Here is a 16,499-nt window from a genome sequence, read left to right on the forward strand (position 1 = left end):
AAGTAGAACAAGAAACCAGCTGACAGGGATTAAGTAGAAAGGAGGGACTGTGAGAGAAGAGTTTTTAAGACATTGTGGAAAATAAGGAGCTCTTGGGCTTTTGGCCTTCTCCTCCTGGGCTGTCTGGTGACCTAGCAAGCTTTTGGCTATTTTGCTTCTGGGATGAGAGCTGAGTAGGAAGATCACCTGGGTGCTTTCTCTGCCTCTGAGCAAGCAAGTTTTCATCTCAGCATCTGGCTCTTGAGTCTCCATTGGTAAAAATTGAATGATTTGGGACTTTTCATTCTTTATAACAACAGTTCAATGTTAGAAAGCTAGCCTCACCTGTACAAGACCCTGGGTCTAATCCCCAGGACCACCACTGAAAAAATAATTGCGATCAATGCAGATTATGTTTTTGATCTAAGAGTTAATGAAAGGCTCTAAAATAAAATAAATCGTTTCAAGGATCATTAATCCCAACTATGATAGGGTTTCTGTCCTCTCCAGGACCCGCTTTCAAGGGCAAGGGGAGATCACTTGATAGTTTATTTAAGAGCCACACTGGTCCCAGTGACATATTTTTTCCTTACCACCCCGCTTAACCACAGCTCACTCAGAGCCTCACAACGGTATTTCCTACAAAGGTCTACCATCCAACTGTTCTGTATGGGCTGGCCACCGTGAAGACAACCTCTTGTGTGACGTGAGCATTACCCCCACTTCCAGGACTTCTCTGCCAAGGTGATGCCAAGCACACTGGACTTCTGTTCAGAGTTCACTTTACTCTGGCCCCAACTCAGTGGCACTGACCCGCTAGATAACAATGGTCCTTCAGTCTTCTGCTAACTCTATTTCAACCACTCAGAAACTCAAATATACCTTTCATTTGTCAGTGAACCTCTGGGACTGTTGTTTGTGGCCACAGGGATATCAGCCGATGGTGAACTGTTTGGCTCCCTAAGCAATAATATTCTAATATTATTAACACAATCCCTTCTTTCTCTGGGACTAGTAAGTATTCAAAAATTACCAAACATATGTGTGAAGAAGTGAATTATTGATCAGGAATGCTTCCGGATGTGAAATCCAGCTCCCTCAACCTCAGCTCTAATGACTGAACCTCCTCCACTGAAGATGATTTTTATTCCTAAAGACCCTACATTCCTTTCCTAATAGGGGAAAACAACAACAACAACAACTTCAGTCAGTATGTGCACCCCTTGCTTACCCTATCAGACACATCAAATCACTATGGTGAACAAATTTAAGTTTGTCTTTGTAGTAGTCTCAAATCAAGAGACGTAAACACAGACTTCCACAAGAGAGAAACAAGGTTAAAGGGGAAGTGGCATCTAATTTAACTCTGATGCTGGCAAATCCAAACCTCGACTCAAAAGCCGTGTAGTTAGTTATTCAACTAATGCCTAGTTGACACCTGTTAGAACCATATACCTCATCCCGAACCCAAAAACAAATAGGAAAAGGATGAGCTTAACCAAAACAATGTTTCAAATAAATTTTTAAAATATATACTCACTTGTAGACCTCTTATGTTGTCAACTGCCAGGACCATCATTTCATTTTCTTGAAACACAACATCTATTTCCTGGTTTAACACTGTGGCAGAGTTCTTGCACACCTTTTTTGTCTCCCAGACCTGAGTAAGAGATAAAGAAACTAAAATAACTGTACACTATCAGTCTTCCCTCTGAGATACTGTATAGACGACTTGGTCTTAAAGCAAGATAACAAATTGTGATTCACCATTAGAATGCCTATGCTATAAAAAATCACCTATTAGGCTATAAAACAACAATAAACACATTAGCATATCCTTTAGAAAGAAATAATTATTATTATTAACACGAGTTGCGGGGTCTGCAGTCAAATGTCTGTGAATTCTACTTTAATAACAACAACAACAAAAGACTGTGACATTAGGGAGGTTAGCCGAGTGTTCCCTGAAGGTGAGGGCTGGTTGATACCCACCTACAATTAGACACAGAGCTGACAGCAGAACACAAGTCAGTTGATCACTAAACAACCTGTGCTTTGTCATAGTTTTCTTTCTTTCTTTCTATAAACAAGACCTTCTTGATGAGGGAAGCAGTGAGTTGATTTATATTCTAGGTCAAGGCTAGTAAGATGGCACATACAGTAGCACTGGGCTTTTCTTGTACCTATTTCATGCTCTTTTCCTATTATGAGAATTACTAAGGCAGTACATACAAAGTACTTTGCACAATGTCTGACATGAAGTAGTGAATAAATCTTAGCTATGATTCGTATAAAACATTGTATTGGGTGTTACAAGCACCAACTAGGATTCCTAGACTCAGCTAGATGTAATTCTAAAATATGTAAATAAAGCAAGGGACAGAGGAACACTGGAAGTGTAGAGTAAATCAAGTCTATATAGTCAGAATTTGATAGGCATCAATCAAAAGTGACACAGAATTATATAACACTAAAAGAGACAGATATCCCCGTGAACAGAGAAGACATGAGCAGACATTAGGATGGTGAAGATTCCTGCAAGCAGAGAGCCAGGAAAGTAAGGTTTTAGAAACATGAGAATCTACGTAAAAAAAGGAACAGAGCAAGCAGGGTATTTGGGAAATGTCACCTACAGGAAAAAAGTGAAGGACAGACTGGGACCAGAGTCGATCATACTGTGGAAATGCTGAACAGCAGACTTAGAAGTGTGTATTTACTTTGATGAGCAAAAGAGCCACTATCTGTTTTTGAGCAAAAATGACATAATCACTAATGTGGGTGTTTCTCAGCAGTGGAAACATGAGGCTCTGGGCTTACTCCCCAATACCAATAAATCAAAATAGCAGTGAGACTGTACTGTATCTAAGAAAAAAATCCTACATCATGTAGTAAACTAAGAAAGAAAACGTGAGAGTCTAATATCTCTCATATTAGACATATTATTCTCATGCAGAAAAGCAACAGATGATGAGGATCTGAAGATGGACAGTAGAAATAAATAATGATAGAATTAGAAGGTAAAATACATGAACTAAGAGAATTATCACATAATTAAATATGAGAATTCAAAAGGAAAAAGTAAAAAGTCTTCCTGAGAATCTGATGAGTCCAAAATTTACTCACTGGACGGACTGCTCAGCACCTGGCCCACAGTTAATATTCAATAAAATGTCTGAATGAATGAGATTAATATAATCCATGCAACACTACTTTCCCAGGATAAATATGTACCTAGTAGCTTCTTATTTTACCCCCCCCTTAACACTTCCCAAAAATTTCTTTCTCTATAAATTTAGTATAAATGTTTAAAATGAAAATCTCAGTATTTCTCACCCTTATTGTTTGGTCGTCAGAAGCTGTCAAAAATGATGAACCATCAGGAGAAAACATCACACCATGAACCCAACTCAAATGTCCTCTGCAATCAGCTACCTTTAAGCGTGACTCTACATTCCACAACTACAGGATGAACAAAGAACACAGGAAACCACAATTATAAACAGCTTAATGTAACAAGAATACTGAAAATAACAATGACCGGTAATACTATTTTTACAAATACACATTACAAAAATTTAAAACTGGCTTATACATAAGATGATTTCTCATACGATTGTATTTTTAATAAACAGAAGTAACAAAAATTGCCATGTGGGTGTAGGTCTTTTGGTGCATCTCACATTCAGTGAACACATGGCCCCAGACTCATTCCACAACACACTCCTCACAAAAGTCATGAATATATTTTACATAAGAAAATACCTTGAAGCAGCAGGAAGCTAGGTAATATAATTAATCACATAATGGAATACTATAACAAATGGGATGAGAAAAACACCTATAAAATAATTAAGCTCTATGATACACTGTTAACAGAAAAAAATAAGAACATATACTATATTTTACTTAAGAATTAGATGTATGAAATGCTCAAAGAATGAATAAAAGCATTTTTTTGTTAAGAATTACGAAGTTGGGGCTGGAGAGATGGCTCAGTGGTTAAGAACACTATCTGCTCTTCCAGATCCTGAGTTCAATCCAGCAACCACATAATGGCTCATAACCATCTATACTGAGATCTGATGCCCTCTTCTGGTACACAGGGATACCTGGAGACAGAGCACTCATAGACATAAAATAAATAAATAAATCTTAAAAAAAAATACAAAGTCTAGGGATATGGTATAATTGGGAAAACCCAGATGGTGGCAGAATAATCAGAAGCTCAGGGCCATCCTTGGCTACATAGTGAATTTGAGCCCAACCTGGGCTATATGAGAGCCAGTCTCAAAAAAAAAAAAAAAAATATATATATATATATATAGGGACATACAGATGGATATAGATATGCATGTACATGCGTAGAGAGATCTGCTTAGATATGCAAAAAGATGCTGCCTATGAGATGGAAAATGATGGAAGGGAAAGGATATTTGTCTGAAAATGACTTATTATAAAGCTTTGAATCTAGAATCACGTACATGTTTTATCATTTCTTTTAATCAATCTAAATATAATAAAACGAACATAATCAGCTTCCACATCAGGGTTATCTCTAATACGGTCATCCAGCCTTCATTTGATCTGGCTACAAAGCCCTACAATAAATGAGCACACTAATTTGTACCATGTACACATCCCCCTTTTATCCGCGCTTATCACAATTCGCTGGAGTCTGCCACCATCCTGGCTGTACTTTGTCCCGGGTTCTGCTGTACATTCCTCAAATATCTTCCAGTCTAATGAAGTACCATATGTGCCTGAGTTCCTCTCATTACACTTTGAATCACAGACCTACTTTATGATTTCAGAATTAGCATGAACAAAACGATTACTTCATCACATGCCCAGTGGTTTTCACTTGCTGAGTTCCAGTTACAAAATGATTACATGAAAGGCCTGCCCTATCTCTAGAGTCTAAACAGGGAAATGGAGCAGTGAAGGACAGAAATTAATCCCACAACAACAACAACAACAAAACCTCAAGAATCCCTCCTTTTTTTTTTCCTTTAACTTTGCTCTCCTTCATTTGTCACGTTGAGCTTCCCCCACAAAGCCCTTACATTTCGAAAAGGAAGACATGCATTGTTTCCTGGGGCTTTCTAAGGATGATGGAGGGTAAGGATCTCAGAAATGATATGAAGGGCTGACGATAAACACAAGTAATTTATAAGAATTATTTTATTTGTGCTTGGCAATGACAATGCTATCTTAACTGATCAGATATATAACTACCATCTTACCCTACTCAAATTATCTAAGAATCTGAACTAACTCATTTCTTTTAAGAAAGAATAGCACCTGGGGCTGGGAGATGGCTCGGTGGGCAAGAAGGCTTGCTCTACAAGCAGAATCCAAGTCTGAGTTCTCAGCACCCATGTTAAAAGCCAGACAAATGTGTGGAACCCAGCACTGACGGGTAGAGATGGGCACATCCAGAGAGTTCTCCAACAGGCCAACATAGTCAGAACAGTGAGCTTTTGCTCTGTGAGAGACTGTCTCAGTAAAAAAGGAGGCGGTGAGCAAGGTGTCCCCTGGTCTCTGCATGTGCACTCTGTCACATGTGTATACCACACACACATATATACCAAACACACGCACACACACCTGCAAGAATAGAGCCTGTGTCTGTACTGCTTACAAGATACCACATGTCAATACTGTTTAAGAATTGCCTATGTGATCAAATCATATTATATATAAAAATTAACAAATTCTATTATTTTATACAATACATACTTGTTATTTTTATATGCTAACTTTAGAACATTGGGGAGAGGGGACAGGGAGAGGGCTCAGTGGGTTAGAGCATTTTCTGCACATGCACAAGGACTTGGATTCAAATACACAGCACCTACATGAAGAGTCAAGCATGGCTGTGTGTGCCTGTTATCCTAACATTTAGGGTTGAAGACAGGCAAACCCCAAAGCTCCATGTACAGCCACCAGCCAGTGAGAGATCCTGCCTTAAAAAAATACAGTGATAAGAAATTAAGGTCTGCTCACGTGCTTGCACAGGTGCACACACTCACATGCATGTATAATACACACACACGTACACACCTAAAAAGTGGGTTAAAGCAAAAAGAAATGCCTAAGAAACCAATGCTCATTCCATTGTTTCCCCAATCCCAAGCACTGGATATTCAATAAGGACTTGGTAAATGATCCTGTCACCTCATCATTGTAAAATCATGGCTTTAATCACATTAAAATAATAAGGCTATTAACATAATTGAATACCCCAAAGCTATGTTACTAGGCTATGAAGAAAACATAATTTTCCAAAAAAGCATCCTCAGCACTTAAGGGTTTAGGCCACTACTCTTGTCATCACTGGATCTCTGAAGACCCAGATTCCATCAGATAAATTCAACTACTCACCTCTACACAGTACTGGGACAGGGCAACCACTGCCAAATGGTCATAGGGGGAGAAGTCACAGTATTGGATGGTGCTCTGATGTCCTGTATGAATTTCTGCCAACAGGTCACTAGTATGAATATCAAAAAGCTGCCAAAATAAAGAGATATCTATAAAAACAAAACATCCTAAATTATACCCATCTTGAATCTAAGTTTATTTGTAAAAGATACAAGTACTGAAAACCTACATCTACTGATGACTGGCATAAATGCTGATGGCCATAAATAAGGCATAGACCAGTATATATATCATTTTAAAAGATAACTCATCTTGAAAGCTATCTTCTGCAGAGGAAAATTCATCACAGACATTCTTTCAAGCTGGCCTAGAGAGAAACAAAACCCTGTGAATACACGAACAAGCCAGTCAAGTTAGCACACAGAGCAGTTCTCCTTGACGCTACTGACTCAAGAAAGAAGATGTATACTCATGAGCAAAGATGGCCAAAATAACAGAGCAAAGCCCTGCAAAAAAATGAAATAAGCTCAATTAATTCTATTTCTCCCCAGACCTACCAAATTACTCTATTACAGTTAATCATTTTCCCATTTTTGAACCAAAAAGGCTATTTTTTTAGTAATACAACCTTCCTTTCAATTCTTGAAAGATTTTCAAATACTGAATATGTTTGCCAAATGGTAAGACTACGTATCCTCATACACACATATAGTGTCTTGATACAGTCTGGTTATTTAAGACCGAGGCATAGACAGTCCTCAACAAGAAAACAAAGACTTCCAGTGGGAGCCATAAAGAAGTTTGGTGAATACACAGCACAGGGACATGCACAGATGCCAAGGTACCACAGAGTGGAAGGCCAAAACCAAAGGACAGGAGATCACACTTACATGTTTCCCAGGGCAGGCTATTCTTAAAAATGAGTGGCTAAGAATGACATGGGAGGAAAAAAACTGGCAAATACGAAATGGAAAATTGTCCCAATGACAACAGAGAAAAGGCCTGACAACAGGGGTAGACTAAGAATACAAAAGTCTATCACCAGGCCTGGTGTATAATCTCAGCCCTCAGGGAGGCAGAGGCAGGTGGATCTCTGTGAGTTAGAGGCCAGCCTGGTCTACAAAGCAAGTCCAGGACAGCCAAGGCTACACAGAAAAACCCTGTCTCAAAAAACCAAAAAAAAAAAAAAAAAAAGAAAGAAAGAAAAAAAGAATGGAAGAATACAAGAGTCTGAAAGAAGTAGAGAGAGAAAGAGAAAACAAGAGTGAAAAATTGGTAAGGGTAATCCTAAGGTAACTATTTCAGCATGGTAAATAGGGATCTGGTCTACAGGGCTTTAAAACAAGGTGCTTTATCCTTTTCCACTAGAACAGACTTTTAAATGCTTTAAAATGATCTTTCCCTGGGGTACAGGAGTTACCTCAATGGTAGAGTCCTTGCCTAACATTGGGCATCACTGGGGAGTAGGGCTTTTTTTCCTAAACATCACTGGTCATCTGAAAAATGTAAATGAAACCACCACCTCATACTTACTTCATTGGCTATAAATTTTTAATGAAAAAAAGCAATTCCACTATTAGAACTATACAAAATGTTATTAAAAGAAGGTCTCGGACACAGATTTTTTGGTTTTGTTACTCTCCTTGTGGAGCCCCTGTCCCCTCCAAGTCTTCCTATCTCCCTCTTCTTCTATAAGATTCCCTGCACTCTGCCCAAAGTTTGGTCTCAGCACACCCTGCTGGGTAGAGTCTCTCAGAGGCCCTCTGTGGTAGGCTCCTGTCTTGTTCCTTGTTTTTTCCCCTCTTCCAATGTCTATCCCGTTTGTCTTTCTGAATGAAGATTGAGCATCTTACCCAGGGTCCTCCTTGCTTAGCTTCTTTAGATGTACAGATTTTAGTATGATTATCCTTATCATAGGACCAATATCCACTTTTAAGTGAGTATATGCCATGTGTATCTTTCTGCTTCTAGAATACCTCACTCAGGATTCTCTTTACTAGGTCCCACCATTTGCCTGCAAATTTCATGATTTGCTTGTTTTTAATTGTTGACTAGTATTCCATATTGCAAATGTACCACAATTTCTGTATCCATTCTTCAATTGAGGGACATCTGAAGTGTTTCCAGATTCTGGCCCAGGGGTCTTTTCTGAGACTGATACTACAACCAAGAACCATTCATGGAGATAACCTAGAACCCCTGCACAGATGTTGCCATGGCAGCTCTGTCTCCATGTAGGTTCCCTAGTAAGGGGAACAGGGGCTATCTCTGACATGACCTGATTGGCCTGCTCTTTGATCATCTCCCCCTGACGGGGAAGCAGCCTTACCAGGCCACAAAGGAAGACAATACAGCCAGTCCTGATGAGACTTGATAGGCTAGGGTCAGATGGAAGGGGAGGAGGACCTCCCCTATCAGTGTACTGGGGGAGGGGCATGGAAGAAGAGGGAGAGAGGGCAGGATTGGGAGTGGACAAGGGATGGGGCTACAGCTGGGATACAAAGTGAATAAATTATAATAAATAAAAAATAAATTAAAAAAAGCAAGGTCTAAAACAGATACTTATTCACCAGCATTCATTGCAGCATCATTCACAACAGCCAAAAGGAGGGGAAATGCCAGGTGCCTGTACAGAGTCATTTGTTTAAAAAAAAAAAAAATGTAGCAACTATGTGCATACACACACAATGTACAAACACACACACACACTCACAGAGAGGGGGAAAGAGAAAGATTGTTTAGTTCTGACACATTCTGTAACACAAATAAACCGTAAAAACATTATGCTCAATGAAATGAGTCAAGCATAAAGAAACCAGTATTATATAATTCCACTTGTAAAATTTCCAGAACAGGCAAATTCATGTGTCATGTTATTAGTCACCAGGGAGTGGGGACAGAGAGTAGAGAATTATTCGTCGTAATGGAGTTTCTGTTTGAGTGATAAGAACTTTTAGAAATATATAGTGGTGGCCAGATTTTGGTGGTGCATGCCTTTAATCCCAGCACTCTGGAGGCAGAGGCAGGCAGGCCCCTGAGTTCAAGGCCAGCCTGGTCTACTGAACCACACAGAGACAAACAGATAAGGGAGGAAGGAAGGAGGGAAGAAGGGAGAGAGAGAGATACAAAGGAACAAAGGAAGGAAGGTACATGCAGTGGTAATGTCTGCACTACATTAGGAATATAATTATAATGCCAATGGTACACATTTAAAAATGGTTTGGGCAAATATTAGTTGATCAACTTTTATATTATTCTGGGCTATGAAATAGGCCAACACTGGAGGAAAGGGAATAAATGAAAAGGTAGACCTTTGTATATCTTCCTTTGCATTTTTTGTGAGTCTACAGTTATCTTAAATATTTTAAAATGTCAACTCTTTTGCATTGTTGAAATAAAAAGATGCTAATTAGCCACAATAAAGTTGGACCTTTCAATATCTGAAAAAAAAAAATAAAAAATAAAAATGGTTTGGGAACACCTTTAACTCCATCTACTAAGGAGGCTGAGGCAAGAAGATTGCAAATTTGGGGCAAGCCTAGGCTATACTACTAGTGTGTTCAAGGCCAGCCAGGGCAATCTCAAAATACAAATGAAAAAGAACTGAGGTTGTAGCTCAATGATTAAGTGTTTGGCTATATCTGCAAGACCTACATTCACATCCTAGTTATCAGAAAAAAACAAAAACAACAACAACAACAAAAAAACAGTTTTAAATGGCAAATTTTACATTATATATTTTTATCACAACAAAAATGAAAATTTTAATCTTCAAATTTTACAAAAGCAATTGGTTGTTTTCTATTTTTACAGACTTTAACACACTTAAGACAAAAGGATATATTTTTCTTCTTAGTTTCCTGACAGGGGAATTTAAGTCCACAAGTAACCAAGATTCACAATCACTAGGTCAGTAAACAAACACACATCCAGTCCCTCAAAGAGTTTATATCTAAATACATGGTATCATTGGTTTCTACTACCTACCAGCCAGTGCTTTTCAAGGTAGTATTAGGATAAAATATCCATGAACCACAAGATTTGGCTCTCCTCACAACCCGTCTTCATAAACCACTGTGTCTGCCTGGAGCCCAGTTCCCCCATTATCATCATGGCACTACAGCAATCTACCACAGCTATTGGGTATTTATATTTTTAATTATACACTCTGATGAGTATTCAGAACATGACGCTAGTATGAGACTTGGAGGAAAAAAAAAAGGAAGGTATTTTTTTACCATTTATTTTGTATATATCTTTATTTGCTTTATGAAAATCTCACAGTATTATTCAGTTCTTAAGGAATAGTTCTCTCATCAACTTCATCAAATTGTAAAAGAGATTTAAAAATTATTCTGAGAGTGATGACTCAGCAGTTTAGAGCACACACCACCCTTCGAAAGGACAGAGGTTCTGTTCCCAACACCCATATCCAGAGGATCACAGTCACCTGTTAGTCCTCTTCAGGAGACCCAATGCCTCTGGCTTCAGCAAGCGCTCCACTCACTCCGAGCACATAGCCGCACACAGACCCAGCGCATAATTAAAAGTAAATCTGTTTTTAAAAGTATTTTGACAATCCCCACAAAGAAAGTACTCTGCTTCAAATAACCTGAAGGGGATTAGAAACATGGCTCGGCAGTGAAAAGCAACGGCTGCTCTTCCTGAGGACCTATGTTCAAGTCCAAGCACCCAATGGCAGCTCACAGGCGTCTACAGTTCCACGGGCTCCAACACCCTCTTCTGGCCTCCACAGGCATTGAACAAAGATATCCATGTAGCCAAAGCACCCATCACATAAAATAAAAAAATTAATAATAGATTGGGGGACATTGGACTTTACATTACAATCTGTTCTTGTAGCGTATGGCTTTAATATGCTGTTTCACACTGTGTGTCTTAGGAAAATATAAAGTATTTCTGACTATGTATAACCTGTTCTCACAGGCCTTCCATATCCCCCAGAGAACATGGCTTCAAAGAATTGTGAGCAATTAGGAAGTCTGCCCCAAATCACAGAGCTACATCGAAAGTGAGCAAACGTAGCAGGGGTTGAAGCTATGTCAGAGTGGACTCAGATGGCAGGACTTACGAGGACTCTGTTTTTCGCTGCCACTATTATTTGGGCGCCATCTGCAGACCAGGAGCAGCACTGCACGATGACTTCCACCTCCTCCTGAGGGTCTTCTGAACTCAGGAAGAACTGCTTCACATTAATGCTCTTCCTCTCGTTTGCTGATCTCACATCCCAAAGCTGTTTAAAAAAAAAACACACAACAAAAACAAAATTGTTTTACTCCCAACACACACCTCTAGAATTACAACTAGAATGTCATACAAATGTACGCTACCTCATGAATTTTTTTACATATGTCTGACTGTTTATGAGATTTTTAAATTAAGAAGCCCAGGTTCAATCTCACAAAAACAAGCGAACAAACCCACAGCCTGTAGAATTAGAGAAAAAGTTAATTGACTTGCACAGTCTGGCACACTACAATGCTAGGACTTTGCAGCTGAGGCAGGAGGATCGTGTGTTTGAAGCCAGCCTGGACAACATGAGACCTCATCTCAAAAGGGGAAAAAAAAGTTAACTGGGTCTTGCAGTATGTCGGGCTGACAGTAAAAACTAGCACAGGCGAGACTCACAGCTGGCCGCTGCTGCCCTCTGCTGGGACAAGCGTGAGGTGCACACGTCAAGCACAGCAGGAAACTGTCCTGGGCCCAGTGCCTGCTGGGCATCCAGTGAAAATGAGATCCCAAAGGGAGAAACATTCTACTGAGGGGAAGCAAGGCTTCCCCTGTGCTTGGTGGGGCTCTGCAGTGCTGCAGAACTAACCAGCTCCTGAGGAATGGGGTATGCAATAATCAGCCTTATTCTAAAGTAGCCACACAGAAAGTACAAAAAGCAGTGACCCCGGAAACAGTTACTCTCTCAGACCTGGAGCAGTGTCCTGGCTTCATAAGGGCTACCATGTCCTGGACCAAGGGTTGGCCAGAAATAGATAAATAAATGGGTGGATGATAGATAGATAGATAGATAGATAGATAGATAGATAGATAGATTTTTTTTTAAGCTGCCAAACCCTAAGTGTCCCTTTGGGACAACTGTGTCTACACTGCATAAAATAAAACAAAACAGACAATAGGACTTAACATGTTAAGTTTTCCCTGATAAAGAAAGAAGGTAGGCACAGTGGGTAAGTGGTAGGTGAAAGCACCTGCCACCAAGCCACGTGATGAAGGGAGAGAACTGACTGCCCAACTTGACCTCTGTCCTCCAAACAGGTCACAAACATTAACACACACACACACACACACACACACACACACACACACACGCTGCATAAAATAATTTCTAAGTTTTCAAAGGAAACAAACCAAGTGTCACATCATCCAGTGATGAAAAATCATACTGCCAGTTGGACAAACAAGGTAACCATTACTTAGGTTTAGGAACTAAAAGCAAGCTGACACAACTTAACTTCATTACACCTACTAAAACTGCATGTGCTTCTACACCCATCCCAGCCCCTAGCCAGCCAGTGATTAAGTTTCATCCATCAGGAGAGACTCTCAACCACACTATTGCATTCTGAGGAGGTCACGCCCCTGTACCCAGGATCCCTGTGCACCCTAAGCTCTTGTGTGCTTTAAGTAACAATCCTTAAGTAAAGCATTTTAAAATAATTTCTCATTTAGGTCTAAAAACAAAAATAAAAAACAAACAAAAAACATGCTTGTCTGCATGCTACCCTACAACAAGCTTAAAAAAATCACAGAGCCTTTGGGGCATAAAGTAATTTTACAGCTCATCTTCTCTCAGATGGTAAAAGCTTTACAAGGCTTTGACCTTGACATGCTGTTAGCTAACATTATTTTGCAGGACCTCTGCTTTCCACATGTCACTGTGCAAGCCAGCCAGTGACACCAGCTTAATAGCACTGCAGGAAAGCCATCATCATCAACACAGGCAGTTGTCCCCAAGAGTGTAGTGATGCCTGTCCCCACTGCTAGTGGCACTCACACATGAATACAGAAACTAAAATGTCTCTGATCAACTTGACATAAAAACTTCTTAGCTCAGGACTGTACACTGACTGGGATGCTGGGTAGTAGATGGAATCAGCCTATGTGTCCATCCACTGATGGCTGATAATAAAAACGCAGGATGTATTCACTCATGACTGACAAAGAGTTGATAACAGTGATGAGTAGGTCCTAAACAAGACATTCATACCATTCCCTCTAAGGTCCAGGGAACATAGAAGCTGAGGGGGTGGAAAGAACTCAACAGACAGAAGAGAGGAAAAAAAGGCAGCCAGTGCCATCTTCCGGGCAAGCTACAGCAACCATCAACTTCAAACTCACACCTGCTGCACTGAATCTGCACAAGAACAGACCTGCAGGCTGATAAAACGGCTCTCAGGTAAGAGCACAAACCTGACGGCCTGAGTTCAATCTCTGGAACCCACCATGGCAGAAACAGCCAACTCCTGCAAGTTGTCCTCTGGCCTCCATATGCACACGCCCGCACACACACACACAAACAAACCAACAAATAAATAAATAAATAAGAGAGCAAATGAATGAATGAATGCCGTTACTTTAAAAAGGGGGCCTGGCAACAGCCTGGCATGGATGGAGAAGAGAATCAGGGGGTGTACCCCTCACTGCTGAACTATTTGACACGACAGACTCAGAAGGAGGAGGAAACACTGCCTTCGGTTTGTAACCACCAGCAATCCACAAGCATACCCACACACAGAAATACACATAACTTTAAAAAATAAAATCAAATCTTTAAAATGAAAACAAGAGAAATCAACCTTGCATATAATCTTGTCCTTTTCAGTTTATTCACTTACCTTCTACCTTGACTTTATTCTGAATAACCAGACTAAAGAGCATACTTTTTTTTCTTCTAGTTATTAAACCCAAAGGCATAGCACAGTATCTAGCACATAGTGAATATTGAATGCACGATTTTTAAAAAGTGCTAAGTGAAAAGACAGACTATACTCAAGTTTCAAGCACAGATATATAGAAAGTGTTACTAAAAGAAATAAAGCTTGGCTTAAAGACATAGATAAAAACACACTTACCTGAATGCCCTCCCAAAACCATGTAAAACAATAGTAAAAGGATTTTTTTTTCCCTAGGCATAACCCACAAGATAAAAAAATAAAAAGCAGGGGCTGGAGAGATGGCTCAGAGGTTTAAGAGCACTGGCTGTTCTTCTAAAGGCCCCAAGTTAAATTCCCAGCAACCACATGGCTCAAAACCATCATAATAAGATCTAAGGCCCAAAAAATTATTCATATTGTTTTTGTCATATTGACAAAATGAAAAAAAGTATAATCATGAAATAGCAGTATAATATTTAAAATAAAATTTAAAAAGTAAGTCTATGAACAGGTACTGAAAATCTGATAGCAAAGTTTTAAAATACTAATATATTTTTTAAAGATTTCTTTATTTATTATGTATACAGAGTTCTGCCTGCATGTACACCAGAATGATAGAAGAGGACACCAGATCTCATTATAGATGGTTGTGAGCCACCATGTGGTTGCTGGGAATTGAACTCGGGACCTTTGTTAGTGCTCTTAACCTCTGAGCCATCTCTCCAGCCTCTCTAAAGGTATGTGCCACCATGTCTAGTCTCACATTTTGTTTTTCCTTTTTTTTTCTCTTAAGATTTATTTATTATTTATACAGCATTCTGCCTGCATGTTTGTCTGTGCACCAGAAGAAGGCACCAGATCTCACTATAGATGGTTATGAGCCACCATGTGGTTCCTGGGAATTGAACTCAGGACCTTTGGAAGAACAACCAATGTTCTTAACCTCTGAGCCATCTCTGCAGCCTTTACTACTGTATTTTTAAATACTAGGAAAATTGAGGCAAAAGAAAAGATTTCCAGAAAGGCAAAATGAGGAAAGGCAAGGAAAAAAATTAAAAATTCAAAAACAAATATTCTAGAAGAAGAAAATACAGAAGAAGAAATTGAACAAGTCAAGAAGACTCCAAAAGTGACAGATAAAATACAGAACATGCCACTTTTCACACAATCTACAGTTCCCTAGACTCTTCAACAACAACAAAACCAGACTAAAAATAAAACTGGATTTTATACCCTTTGGAGAAAACAGACACAGATTAACCTGCCTCCTGACTCTACAGACCTAAAACTGCTAGATGCATATATGTTTAAAATGTAAGATATGCTTAAAGTTGAGAATTTAAACACTAGGTTATAAGCCATTCAAAAACAACAGTACAACAGAGATTCTTAGAAGCTGAAGGAAAAGACTCTTTTCTACTAATACTTAAAAAATATGCTGCTATGGTCTAGATCTAGAAACTCTGCAAAAGGCCTTCAAGCTGAAGCTGTGGTTCCCAGTATGTGGCACTGTATCAGGAGCCTAGAGCAGTGGGTTCTCAACCTTCCTAAACCTGCAACCCTTTAATACAGTTCATCAAGTTGTAGTGACCCCAACCATAAAGTTATTTTCATTACTACTTCATAACTGTAATTTTGCTACTGTCATAAATCTCATGTAAATATTTTTGGAGATAGAGGTTTGCCAAAGGGTTTCAACGACCGGTTGAGAGCCAGTTTTAGAGCCTGAAGGATGAGGGCTATGACAGGTACCCCTGAAGGGGACAGTGGGGTCCCAGTTGCTTCACGTTTTCTGCTTCGCTTCCAGCACTAGGTGGGCCATTCCTTTCACCACACAGCCCCTGCCGCAAGGCACTTGCCTTGCCACAAGCACAGAGACAACAGGGGCGGATTAAAACCTCTGAAACTATAAACAAAAATAGCTCTTCCCTCCTTAGTAAGTTGTTTATCTTGGGCTTGTGTCACAGTTTTGAAACACTATTAACACCAACAGAAACTTAGACCCATCCCATATCATAAGGTTCCCTCTAACGAACGACACACAAAGGCTTACCTTTAATGTCCCATCAGCTGAGCAACTAGCCAAGAGCTCATCGTCTGGTGAAAATCTGCAGTGATTGACTGAGTTTGTGTGACCAAACATGGTATTTCGACATTGTTTCTGATTCAAGTCCCAGAGCTATTTGGAAAGGAAAAAATACGTAAGTTAAAAAAAAAAATCAGTACTGG

General features: G+C 39.5%; 1 protein-coding gene across 2 annotated transcripts in view; it reads right to left on the reverse strand.

Moving 5' to 3' along the window:
- Positions 1–16,499, reverse strand: part of Apaf1 (apoptotic peptidase activating factor 1) — an 81,769-nt gene that overhangs the window by 21,809 nt on the left and 43,461 nt on the right. Inside the window, exons 16-20 of one of the 2 annotated variants that reach the window (XM_060377914.1) lie at positions 16,324–16,449; positions 11,456–11,617; positions 6,364–6,492; positions 3,313–3,438; positions 1,520–1,639 (exon numbers count right to left, since the gene is read on the reverse strand). In XM_060377914.1, the coding sequence (XP_060233897.1) occupies positions 1,520–1,639; positions 3,313–3,438; positions 6,364–6,492; positions 11,456–11,617; positions 16,324–16,449 (663 nt within the window). Of the gene's footprint in view, positions 1–1,519; positions 1,640–3,312; positions 3,439–6,363; positions 6,493–6,535; positions 6,731–11,455; positions 11,618–16,323; positions 16,450–16,499 lie in introns of those variants that run through there. The other variant, XM_060377915.1, reaches the window with a different exon arrangement.

This window comes from Meriones unguiculatus, chromosome 2 (assembly GCF_030254825.1).
Source record: "Meriones unguiculatus strain TT.TT164.6M chromosome 2, Bangor_MerUng_6.1, whole genome shotgun sequence".
NCBI classification, from domain to species: Eukaryota; Metazoa; Chordata; class Mammalia; order Rodentia; family Muridae; genus Meriones; species Meriones unguiculatus.